The sequence below is a fragment of the Schistocerca piceifrons genome, chromosome 8, assembly GCF_021461385.2.
Source record: "Schistocerca piceifrons isolate TAMUIC-IGC-003096 chromosome 8, iqSchPice1.1, whole genome shotgun sequence".
Classification (NCBI taxonomy): domain Eukaryota; kingdom Metazoa; phylum Arthropoda; class Insecta; order Orthoptera; family Acrididae; genus Schistocerca; species Schistocerca piceifrons.
In genome coordinates this window covers 411,743,176-411,756,736 of record NC_060145.1, presented here as the reverse complement: position 1 = coordinate 411,756,736, position 13,561 = coordinate 411,743,176, and the positions used below count along the sequence as shown (strand labels likewise).

At 40.4% G+C, this 13,561-nt stretch overlaps 1 protein-coding gene across 2 annotated transcripts in view; it reads right to left on the bottom strand.

Moving 5' to 3' along the window:
* LOC124711281 (scavenger receptor class B member 1-like) overlaps nt 1-13,561 on the bottom strand; it is a 336,229-nt gene that overhangs the window by 23,492 nt on the left and 299,176 nt on the right. For both annotated transcript variants that reach the window (XM_047241278.1, XM_047241279.1), the window contains one exon: nt 3,293-3,445. In XM_047241278.1, coding sequence (XP_047097234.1) covers nt 3,293-3,445 — 153 coding nt within the window. The remainder of the gene's footprint in view (nt 1-3,292; nt 3,446-13,561) is intronic.

The window sequence follows — 13,561 nt, the reverse complement described above, 5'->3', positions numbered from 1 at the left end:
TCTTTCGCCCCTACTATTCAATCTACACACCGCAGAAGTAATGATGGTTCAAAAATGGTTCAAATGGCTCTGAGCACTATGGGACTTAACAGCTGTGGTCATCAGTCCCCTAGAACTTAGAACTACTTAAACCTAACTAACCTAAGAACATCACACGCATCCATGCCCGAGGCAGGATTCGAACCTGCGACCGTAGCAGTCGCACGGTTCCGGACTGCGCGCCTAGAACCGCGAGACCACCGCGGCCGGCTGTAATGATGGAGGATAGCAATGATACAATTCACAGAAGACATTGCTATTCTCAGTGGAAATTAGAGGATCCGCGAAGTAGAATGAACAGCCTAATGAGCATAGAATATGGATTGGGAGTGAATCTAATAAAGACGGAAAGAATGAGAAACAGCAGAAATAAGAACAGCGCGAAACTTAGCGTCTTGAGTGGTGACTACGAAGTACCTCGAGTTAACGAATTCTCCCGCCTAGGCAGCAAAACAACCAATGACAGACGAGAAAGTAGGACATCAAAAGCAAACTATCACTGGCAAAAAGGTCATTCATGGCCAGGAGAAGTCTAGTAGCATCAAATACAGGCTTTAATTTGAGGTAGAAATTTATGAGGATGTACTTTTGGAGCACAGCATTGTTTAGTAGTGAAAAATGGACTGTGGGTAAATCGGAACACACGTGAAAGGACACATTTGAGATGTGACGCTACATACGAATGTTGAAAATTCGGTGGACTGATAAGGCACGGAATGAGGAGCTTCTGTGCAGAATCGGCAAGGAAAAGGATATCTGGAAACCATTGAAAAGAAGAAAGGACAGGACGGTAAGACGTCTATTAAGAAATCAGTGAACAACTTCCATAATACTATAGGAAGCTATAGAGAATGAGAACGGTAGAGGGAGAATGTGCGGAGCACATAATTGGGGATGTAGGCTGTAAGTGCTACTCTGCGATTAACTGGTTGGCTCAGCACAAGAATTCGTGGCGGGCCACGTCAAACCAGTCAGAAGACGACTCAAAAAATGTATGATTTTGCAGGTGTACAGTTAGTAGTACAGAAGTAATCAATTAAAACGTCATACCTGATGCGACGCTTTTTATTGCCTAAACAGCGAAAACGTAGTAAGCAGCAAATCGTTTTTTATTTGATCATTTTGTGGGGGCTGTTAGCGAGAGGCAAATTCTTACAGGTCTGAAATCACATGTAAAATATTTTGCAAGTCAGTAAATGCTCTCATTCTCAAGTGTTGTATGAGTGAAATATGGTTACGGGAGCATCGTGGTCTACATTTCCTTTTGACACCCACGGCTTTGGTATGCAGGTGGTTTCGATCCCAACTGCTATTATTTTCACACTGTAAGTGTTATGTGTACAAAGTTTGGTTGAAATTGGTCCAGTGGCTTCGGAGGAGCTGTGGAGCATATGTAGGTATGTAAATACACACTTTTACAATATGTATGGATATTTTTTTTTATCTTGTGATCCGATTTTCATGAAATAAACTCTATACGGCGCTCCAAGCTATGCTCGAGTTACGTGTAAAAACCCTATCAAAACTCGTCGAGTAGTTTTGGAGTTTAGCAAGTTCAAAAAAAAAAAAGAAAAGAAACAGACAGACAGTGTCAGTGACACCAAGTATTTCTCAAAACATACGTTGTCTTCAGAACAGATGCTCAGAGCGCCTTCCCACGCCTCCATTTAGCGAGTCGCTGGAACATGGTTCTGTGATACCTTCGCATCCACAGTTATAAGAGCAACACGAAGTGCACGCTAACAATTCGCTGTCTGTGTAAAAGCGTGCGTCGAAGTGGGCCTTGTCCCTACGCACATTATAGCTATTGTTTCTGGGAGCATTGCCAAATCCGGAGTCATAGAACTGAACTTTAAAGTTGCAGCGCATTCCAAGACAAATTCAAGTAGTTCAAATGGCTCTGAGCACTATGGGACTTAACTGCTGTGGTCATCAGTCTCCTTGAACTTAGAACTACTTAAACCTGACTAACCTAGGGACATCAAACACATCCATGCCCGACGCAGAATTCGAACCTGCGACCGTAGTGGTCGCGCGGTTCCAGACTGTAGCACCTAGAACCACCCGGCCACCACGAACGACGACAAAGTCAACGATGTGAAGATTTTCAAAACACTTTTGGAGTGGTCGGTAATTAATGTTTCACAAAACAGACATGAACCAAAATACTGTCAGCCATGATGTCAAGTAATAGTCTGCTCTGCGTGTGATTCACGAGTAACCGAAATACAGTTTTGTTCTGCTTTAACCAAACTACCAGTGTCACTCCTAAGAAGCCTAAGAGTCGAATTACGCCGTTTCACTGGCGGCAAAGCACAAGATTTTTCCAGGCACCTATCAATGTAGCCACACTAATAACAATAATAATGATAATGATAATAATAATAGAATTAAAGGTGAAAGTCACAATTAATCACATCATGATGATACAAAAAACTGAAACAGAGTCGCCGGCCGCGGTGGTCTCGCGGTTCTAGGCGCTCAGTCCGGAACCGCGCGACTGCTACGGTCGCATGTTCGAATCCTGCCTCGGGCATGGATGTGTGTGATGTCCTTAGGTTAGTTAGGTTTAAGTTGTTCTAAGTTCTAGGGGACTGATGACCACTGATGTTAAGTCCCATAGTGCTCAGAGCCACTTGAACCATTTTTTTTTTTTTTTTAAACAGGGTCGGGTAAAGACCTGTGAAGCGGGTTACTCTACTTCATATTGAGTTACTGTCCTCAACAAATGAGATGGATGTGAAAGTGGTAATCACGATGTAGTCTTTACTGATCGACAGAAACAGTGTCGTAGGGTATATCAGAAATTGACTTCGAATGATATTGTTGAAGTAAAGCAAAACAGTCAAGCTAGAGTGAAACACTTAAGCCAGACACCATATCATTCAGTTTAAAAGAAGAAACTGAAAAATGTACAGGACCTGGAATAGAATTCGATTACTGTAAGGCAAAACTCTGCCTACTGCAATAACTATGCAGTGTGACACCAAATTATTCTATGAAGACACTTGTGCGCTGGGCTTCATCTGACGTCCGAAAATATGCATGGGACAAAATTTTCTAACAGATATTTTTGTACTGTTGGTATGCAAGGAATCGCGTTGGTTCATACCCTATAAAATAACACATATGGATGGACCCATTCAAGCATGTTACAGTTTTTGGGGCAAATGAAAATGACGCTGGAATATAAATACTTAGACTTAACAACAAAGTGATTATTATTCTGTAATGAAGCTAACGTGGTATTTACCATGATAGCACGGTGAAATGTCAGTCAGCCCTGATGGCAGCAGTGGTGTTCCCGGAGCTCTGTAGCATTCTTCTTCTGGGTTCGAAGGACGGTCGTACGTCTCTCCCGGGAGCTCGAAACGGAAAGCTGACACTCCATCTCTGGTAACGTCGCCTGTGGGAAAACACGCTGCTTATAGAAACTTCAGATACAAGTCCCAAACATCGGATAAACAAGAGTCATAGGATTTGACTAAATTGACTGGACAAAATATTAGTCATCCCTACAGGAACCATTACAAGCGTCGTTTAATACCCTATAATATCGCCCCTGTACGTGTTAACCGCCTGGATTTGCTTAAGAAATGAGTCCACAGGGCTGCATACGTACGTCGCATCAAATTGAGGCCACTCGCTGAGGATTTGAAGCGCATTTCCGCAAAATTGCTGGGATGCCGACGTCGGTGCTTTACTCACTGTCTCGGCATGTTTCGCACATTTTATATGGGGTTTAATTCAGGTGATTTTGCAGGCCAATCGAAAAGTAATAGGATTGGGAGTGTTCAAAAACCAGTTACATATTCTTCCAGCACGATGAAATTGTCTGTTATCGTCTTGAGTATTAGGGTTATCAGCAGTATGCTTACTACGCAGAATTTTTAAATAAACATGCTGATTCACATTAATGTTCACTTCCGATATAGAGCCCTATTAATGATAAGAAAAACACTGTCTAAACCTCACAGATGCACCTCTGGTATGAACCTGACTTTGCACACATATAGGATGAAATGCTTTATTCGGCCTTCGTTGCACTCGACGACATGCGCCATTCTTCAGACCAGATCACATCCGATTTCGACGACTTGTAGCTCATTCAAAATGTGCAGCCTGATGTGCCTGTGTGACCGATTCCAAACAATCATTACATGCCGTTACCGTCGCAGTATTCTCTCGCTAATAGGTTGGGGTGGACCTTTATTCAGTGACTGCAGTGATTCCTGTCGGGTTTCGAAGTGATTTCTATTCAGAAGCCGAGAAACGTTTCTCCGGCCCCTCTCCGTCAGGATGTATTTCCGATCACAATTTTGACGTCGTGTTTCGTGGCCATGTGTGTTACGCCACTGCTTATAGACAAATTGAACAGTCCGCCGCGAAACACCAACAAATCCATCAGCTTTATACACCGTATGGGCACGGGCACGGCCGACCGCGAATGCCCCTTTTTTACCACTCTGTCACGTCCTTACATTCACCCATGTTTACGTACAACGTCCGCTCGAAACATTAAAGTCTCACTGATCGCTGCTTCCTTATGCCCACGTAAGGGCAGGTCGCATGTATTCTTCATTTATACTGGAATATTTTAAGAGCAAAGCTTGTTAGTAATACAGATTTTTGGTATGTGTAAATGTTTGGCCTTAATACTGTTACAGATCCAACAAACACTACAAGAAATGTTAGCAGTGTACAGTAAGATCCAGTATGTGCTTTTCATATCAGAAACGTAAATAACGGTCACATATACTGTCAGGAGCATTGCACCGTGTTCTGTGACAAGGAGGGGATACAAATTGGTCGTGTGGGAATGAAAGAAGGTTTCTACTATTAACAATTTGATCTAGTGAGGTTGATAAATTATTTAGCGGATGAAATGCGACCGTAGGTCACATGCAGATTGGAGACAAATTGTACTTGCATTGTGCTGATAATTTATAAACTCTGCTTCATACAGATGCTCCTCAGTGGTCAGCATATGCTATCGAGGCAACACGACGGTACCACCTTTCTGAGTTCCCTTTCGTGCAAACAGTGAGAAGGTAGTATCACAACATAGTGAATCCAGAAGGGATTATTAAGGTGGTGTGCGTAAGAGGGATCGGTTGTGTGTATATCGCTCACCCCTCCTTATGGGAGTGAGTTTTTGCAGGCGACTTTTAAGAAAATACGCCAGACTCCCTTCAATGGGGGACCAATGGATGATGTTCACTATATCCTCCAAAGAGATGACACTCGTGACGTCTTCATACGTGACTTTGGCTGCGATTATACGTGCATTTGTGCTTTTAGCAAACATATACCTAAGGAATGGGCAGTCTTTAAGGTCTCACCAGTACACAAGAAACGGAATAGAAGTAATTCACTGAATTATAGACCCATTGAGATTATATTATAGTATAATTTTGGAACATGTACTGTGTTCCAATATTTTGAAACATCGCGAGAAAACGATCTATGCTCACATGACTGTATTGGATTAAGAAATTATCGTTCATGTGAAACACAAGTGGCTCTTTATTTTTTACAATTAGTGATGACTCGGACAGGAAGTCTCATGCAGACTCCATACTGCTAGATTTTCAGAAGAGTTGTGACACCATTCCATACAAATGGCTAGTAACCTAACTACGTGTCTCTGGAGTATTACCTGAGTTGTATTACTGCATTTGTGATTTCCTGTCAGAAAAATCACAGTTGGTAGTTACTCATGAAATGTCATTTGCCGGAACCGGAGAGATATCCGCTATTCCTCAAGTGCTACAGCCACTCTCCTGTTTTTAAGCTATAAGATTTAGGAGAAAACCTGTTTAACCCTGTTAAGCTGCAGGCACTGCCGCCATCACTCGAGGTCACCTGACAACATCAGTCGTCATCTTGGTCACGTTGTGTTCGGTCTCCTTCTGTCGGGGTGGACCAACGATGATTACGTGTTTAGAGACGAGTCCTGTATTGCGACTGTTGCTATTAAAACGACGCCAAATGAATGTGAATAAACCATATCTCTCTCTAGAAGAACATGAAAAGTTCCATTTGTCTCATCTGCTAGAACAACCAGCCAACATTTAGGAATATATTAGAATGAAGAGATAAACGTTCTATTACGAGTTGATTCGTAGTGGCACTGAAAAATATATCAACTACAGAAGATGAATTTCAGCGGAAGAGGGGCTAGACGTAAGCATACGGTAACATTTTCTTTCACTCCTTCTACGCGCATTTAATACCATGCATAAAAGGTTCCCTATTTACTTGGCGTATCAAATACGGGTACAATTCCCGGCTTTCAATGATTGCCTTCATCGTTATTGTCATGGGCTAAAACGGACTGTCCTGAATTGGCAAGGCTCCACTATTATACCAATGGGAAAACATCTGATTGCCTGTATTACATGATGGCGAAACGGATATGGTGCGCCCTCTATATCCATAGATTTCGTTCGCACTCTCAATTCATCGTTACTTGCAGCGCCGCCAAATCCCTCGCATCAGGCGGTAAGCTGTGAGTAGCTTCCTCCGTGTTTTTTCTTTACCAAGTGCACAATTCTGTGCATCGCTTAGCCCACCATGCGGTGCTAAGTGCACATCTGGTGTCTCTATAGTTGTTTTCATAAAGTCTAATTTCAACTTCTTCCCTAATCACAGATTAGATGATATGTGAAAATATGATGCTTATTTAACAGGCCATGTTCTGCAACTATTGTTTCGGCCTCCTCCTTAAGCTCTGGACTTCTGCAGTTCCCACAAATTACGTTCGCCTCATCGCATCCTTTCTTTCGAAATGCCCATCTTATATCACCATCAACAACACCAACACCCATACCTTCCATTCCAATGCAGGTGTGCCCCAACGTTCTGTCACCTCTCCTGTATGTCCTCCTCACTGTCGATATGCCAAAGGCCCCTCCTTCTCTTCATCTCCTCCAGTACGCCGATAACACTGCCTTTCTCGCCCCCTACCCTACGCTCCAGAAATTTCAGACCCTAATCGGGGTGTACATAATGGTGCACCGAAAACATCTCATAAGGTTTTACCAGAGGATAAGATGTCGGGATGGTTTACGTCTAGTGGGATATCTTGCCGCATGTACATAGAAGAACGAACTACCTTCTTCCTACACTCTCCATATGCCATGACCATGTCAGCTTTTCCTACACAGGTAAATCCCATCGACCACTCATGACCTACTGCTTGGAATGTCCCCCACTAACTAACTAGCAAGTCGCAGTGCTCTCAAGTAACATACAAGCACATTATAAGCAAACATAACAACATTGTATCTAGCAGTCACGCAGGTTGAATAGCACAAACGAGTGTGTTGCGGAAACTCTGCACATATGATATCTCGTAAACGACTCACACTAGACTCCTGAAACACGTACCACTAACATTCTAATTTCCCCTACTGTTAGGCTGTTAATGTCAATAGGCATTGCCTCATTTCAAAAAGTGTATGTTTGCACAAAAAATACACTCACTACGTATTATTACAAACTGCTGATTGGCTAACAGTATGAAACACTTACTACCAATCCAGTCCGTGAAAACCGCACATCGCATTCGGGAGGACGACGGTTCAATCCCGTCTCCGGCCATCCTGATTTAGGTTTTCCGTGATTTCCCTAAATCGTTTCAGGCAAATGCCGGGATGGTTCCTTTGAAAGGGCACGGCCGATTTCCTTCCCAATCCTTCCCTAACCTGAGCTTGCGCTCCGTCTCTAATGACCTCGTTGTCAACGGGACGTTAAACACTCACCACCACCACCAAAACCGCACATCAATAGCACTTGCCATTTCTGAAATATTGGCGATGAAAGTCTTAGGTGATTCACCCTGAATACGTCGTTGTACCGTGTTAACTGTAAAAATACATCAGTGTTGTTAAAAGAATATTAGTCTTTTATTATATACTGGCAGATTTACGTACAAGAGACTTATGCTTCCCCTAAAAGACCCTTATCAGTAGTGCCAATATGCATTCTGCGAGTATTTTAATAAGTAATGCAGAAAATTTAGATGTGGTAGTATTTAATTTGAAGCTTCACTGTGCTTGCAAAGTGTGAAAAATCTCACATATATTACCATAAATGATAAACAATTACAGTATCTCTCATATATCGTCTCTGACAATCATTTACATCTACATCTACATGGATACTCTGCAAATCACATTTAAGTGCCTGGCAGAGGGTTAATGAAACCACCTTCAGAATTCTCTATTATTCCAATCACATACAGCGCGCAGAAAGAACGAACACCTATATGTCTCCGTATGAGCTCTGATTTCCCTTATTTTATCGTAGAGATCGTTTCTCCCTATGTAGGTTGGTGCCAACAAAAAATTTTCCCATTCGGAGGAGAAAGTTGGTGATTAGAATTTCGTGAGAAGATTCCGTCGCAACGAAAAACGCCTTTCTTTTAATGATGTCCTGCCCAAATCCTGTATCATTTCTGTGACACTCTCCCCCATATTTCGTGATTATACGAACATTGTCTTTGGAGATATCAACTCTTTCACTGTGTTTTTGGTCATCTTTTGTGAGTATGTGTACAAACAATCTATGTCGTTCTGCAGTTTAAGTGATATATCGTAATAAAACATCTTATTTCTTCCTAAAATCGAACACTTTATTCCTTTCCTGACTAAAAAGAATTGTGCTCTGTGTGTGGTGATACGCTTATTAGATGTTGGTGTAGTTGATCACAGGTTTGTTTAGTGAGCCATAATCGAAACGCAGGGGCAGTTTGTTTGGGATATTGGCGATCAATTGAATTTTTGTTCCCTTGTGGTGCAACAAGTATGAAGTGAAATATATTTTTCTAGTGATATCTTCTTTCTCTCCTACCCTAATACATACTTTAAAGTTTATAATGGTGATAGATACAATCGTATGTGGAAAAATAACTTGTTGCAAGCACTGTGATGATCTACAACACACGCCCCACCGCAGAGTGAAAGCTTCATTCTGGACTCCACTTAAATATTGAACTTTTTGCCACAATTGAATACACTTTATGTATCTAGATAGTCCTACAATGTAAACAACACATTTTCTGGCGCATTTTGGAATATTGTGACATTCTTGACAAGCATCACAGCTCAGGCAAAATAATTAATATGTACCTTACAACGTTTTATTGAAATTAAGCTCATATTCGTTATTCCCAGCTATTACACCTGTTGGTGACAGTGAAAACAACTTGAACTTGTGACGCTTTTAACAGTGCAGCCATCTTTTGGTGATGGTAAGCAATTGGGATGTAAAGAAACAGTTGTTTTTAGTGGCCTCTTCATTCTTCACGGAACTACCTTTAAGGGAAACCTCATGTTTGACAACTGCTTATTCCTATTTATTTATTTATGTTCTACAAGTAAATGTTGATTTTTAATCATTAGTAGGACATATTTTACATACTGGGTACGACAGTCCATAGCGAAAGATGTATGACTGCAAATGAAATTTACGTATGTGACTGGTGAGCCAGTTCATAAACGATTTTCTGGAAGTCAGTAACGCAGAATTAGTTGAGAACATTTTCGGTATGTTAGACAATTCAGCTAATTTGACGTGTGTCTCAATAAAAAAGATATTTTCTATCAATATTAGTGCAGCCTAACTGGGGTTACATTGTAGCCCTCGTCTGACTGGAAGAGAGAGTGGCGTTTTATAGTTCACGTCATCCGGGTACTTTTGGGCATGGCCCAAATGGTGATACTTGTAACTGGCTCTTGAATTTTAATACTAGACTCGGACTAAAAAAGAGGAAGGGTCGTGGAACATTGTGCAATGTGTGTGCGCCATTTTACGTTTAATATGCATGCATATCTTTGACCCTGCATTCCTTTAATACTACGTCAGAGGTATATATGCATGAGTAATAATGTAATTTGACATTACTTGTAAGTCAGATGTAAATGTCTTTCATAAATATTGACTGTATTTGCTTTAATTTGAGAGTTACGTAATTTTTACTTCTTATTTGGCATTTTTAAAAAGTACTATGTCTTAAGTAGCTGGAGACTGGGAAGTTTATCTCAGAAATAATCTACTTTGATACCGTTTCTACGCTGCACTGGAGATAGGGAGCACATCACTGTACTTAGTTGGAGATAGGGGGAGGTTTGTTTAAATTTTCCACTAACACAATACAACAATTTCCTCCATCTGGGAATTTTTTAGTACTGCTCTGTGATTGGATGGTGGTGAAAAGTGGAACGTGCCTACCCACTGAAAACGATGATGTCACACAGTAACGCAGATGATATCATTAATGAGAATGATAATGTTGCTAGGTCATTGATCTAGGTCAAATGTCATATATGTGAAAACTGCATATTGCAATGCCTTTTAGAATATTGTAGGATTATTCACAAGCAAATTAAATTATGTTTAAATATAAAACCACGTACGAAGTAACACATATACAATATAATTTAGTAACGAAAACAGATTCTTATTTAGGAAGTAACCTACATCATATAATACGAGAGGAAGTTACATGAAAATGGGAGAGATGAAGAAAGTATGTAAATTGTTTATTACTTCAAAAGTAATCGCTGTAACCGTTAATATACATATCGCACTTTGAAACAAGCGGTCAGCGCCATGGTTGGGCCCATATGTTGCCACGGTTGTTTCGACTACGTTGCAGCAGTTTCGCTGCGAAGCCGTTATACGTCATCGATGCAATCCTGAACTCTCCCCATAAAATTTATATATTTTTGGAGTCTTGAAGGAAGACGTTCGTAGCCGTAGATTTTCTTCGGATGAATAGTTGGTTACATAGCACAATAATGATTCCGTAGACAACCGCAAATTTTTTTCCAGATAAGGATTGACTGTCTTGTCTCACAGTGGAATATGGATTAACACTTGTGACGATTACTGTTGGAATAATAAGCAGTTTATTTACTTTCCCCATTTCTGTCGTTTTCATTGTACCGCCACTTATACAATAATAAACTCCAAAAGCCTACAGTAAAAGTCGTAGATGCAGCTGTGGAAAATAATTTCAAGCACAGTGACGAGCAATGTTATCATAAAAATATTCTCAATTTATGATGAATGTAACGTAAACATTAACTGTATATTACATTATGTTTTCTTCCCCAGCTGTTTCTGATATTTTTCTTGTACTCTTTGGGACTATATCACTGTGGTTTCACTTTTAGGTTGCTTTTATTATAGTACTTCGTAGATAAGTAACTGAGATATATAGGTGCTTGTAATAGATGAATCTGACAATCAGAATATTAAGACTAAATATGTCGATCTGTCTCCGTGCCAAACAGTTGATAGTATCCAGTCGCTCCTCATTCCTGTCTCAACCTTGGCTAGGGAAATGAAAAGATGTGGACTTTATAATACAGATGTGCTGTGTTGCTTTTGTAATGGTATAGAATTTTAGTTGCTTAGCATAAGGGGTGATCAGAAAGTTTCCATTTGAGGATGTTGCTGCTGCGCATATGCAACTCCGCGCGACTCAGATGCGAGTATGCATGCATCGACATGTAGGCGTAGCCTTAGAACGCAAACTTTTTGCTTCCCCCTCATAGACATGCACAAATTCACAATTATTTTACTATGCGTAAATACTGTTCACGCTGTATAACCCGATGTCTACCATTTTGTCATTGTTTACAGAGAACCTGTTTATAGCGCAAGATTTGACAGTAATTTAGTAGCACGCGAACAAAATGTTTAACATGCATAAGCATACATTATCGCTAGACATCAATATTATGTTTGAATGTACCTTTGCCTGAAGTTAATCAGCTGTTGTAGCTGCAGTCTGTATGCTGAGTAGTTCGTGGTTCACACCTGACATAATGTGGTCTTGTAGTGAAAGGACAGTGTTTTCTCCCTTGAGTAATACTATATATGGACTCTTTCATGTGCAGCTTCACATGTGGATTGATAATTTAATTTGTATGCCCTATCTCGTGTCACACAGTGAACATTGTTAACCTATATGTAAGCAAGGAAGATAACTCATACTGAATTTGAACTAGATTATTATTATGTCTGTGAGTTCTCCAGACTGTGTATAAACTATGTAACATTCTTCTATGTAGATACGTTCTTTTGCAGGTGCTTGATAAAGACATAGCAATCGAAATTGGCCAATGGCACAACAAATAAATGACATTAAGATACAACCTATAACGGACAATATTTTCTTTAACGAAATTTTTGGAGGCTGTGGACGTGCGCTTAAACAAGAACATCCAAGAAATAGTTTACATTCCGTGAATTGGAATTTTGAACTTGTGGTTTCCAATAAATTAGTGACTTCGCCCCATAGATTCTGAGATATGTCGCTGTTATGTTATTCATCATCTTCAGAATGCCACTAACTACTTATTTCCTGCACTAAAGTTATCACTTTTCAACAATCCAATTTTTTTTGGTGGGAACGTACACGATTTACTTAAGAAAAGAACCTGATTTGTATTCCGACGGCCGCCATTTGTGCGCTACGGCGTACTGATTTGAAAAGATCGGCCCTCTTGGTCCTTTTATTGGTCGGCGGTTGAATCCGCCAATGTCGCTGTCAATGAAGTACATAATATTGTCGCCCCCTTGTGTGCTGATGCCCTTGGTAGATCAAAACGGACTACACAATGCTTTAGACACCTTATCTGTTTTGTGTGAAGAGTGGAATTGATCGAAACAAGTGAAAGTGAGAGGAGTACTAAAGAAATTCTGTTAAATTTTGATTACGCAACTAAATACCTAGGGACTGCACTTTTTAATTGGTACCATAACTTGGAAAATGTTGTTGAGAACGCTAACCAGATAATGCGTTTAATGAAGAACACGTTATTCCACTAGTCTGTGTTTTAAAATATCTAATTTGTACTCAAGTTTTGGACACTCTCTATTTCCAAGAGCATCTGTTCTAATAGATACAAGATATGTACATTTCTGCACAGCGTGGCACGTGATATTTTAAATAATTGACCACGAGATGTCCACATCTGTTATTATCGATGCACTTAAAATTGATAGTGTAGGAACCTAATAATACGAATCAAATATTTTAAAACACAGTCACAAGGAATAATCTCCTTACTCAAATTTATTGAGGCTGTGGGGCAAAACAGATGCAACAGGTCTATTAAAGAGGCTGCCTGCACTATGCTTTTCCCTCCTCCCCGGAGTACTACTGCGCTATCTGGGATTTTTATCACAGAAGATTGACGCAGTTCAAAGAAGGGCCATTCGTTTTGTATTATCATAAAACTAGGAGATGGTGTCACGGATATGATAAGCGAGGCGATTTTCGTTGCTGCCAGATATTTTCCCACAACTTCAGTCGTTAACTTTCTCCTCCGAATATCTAAATATTTTGTTGACTTCCAATAACAATGGAAGGAAAACCATCGTTACAAAATGAGAGGAATCAAACGTACGGAAGCATATATGTGTACACTTTCTCCCCGTGCTGTTCGAGAGTGGTACTCTCGAGAAATAGTATGAAAGTAATTCTATAAAAACGTAGTTCTAT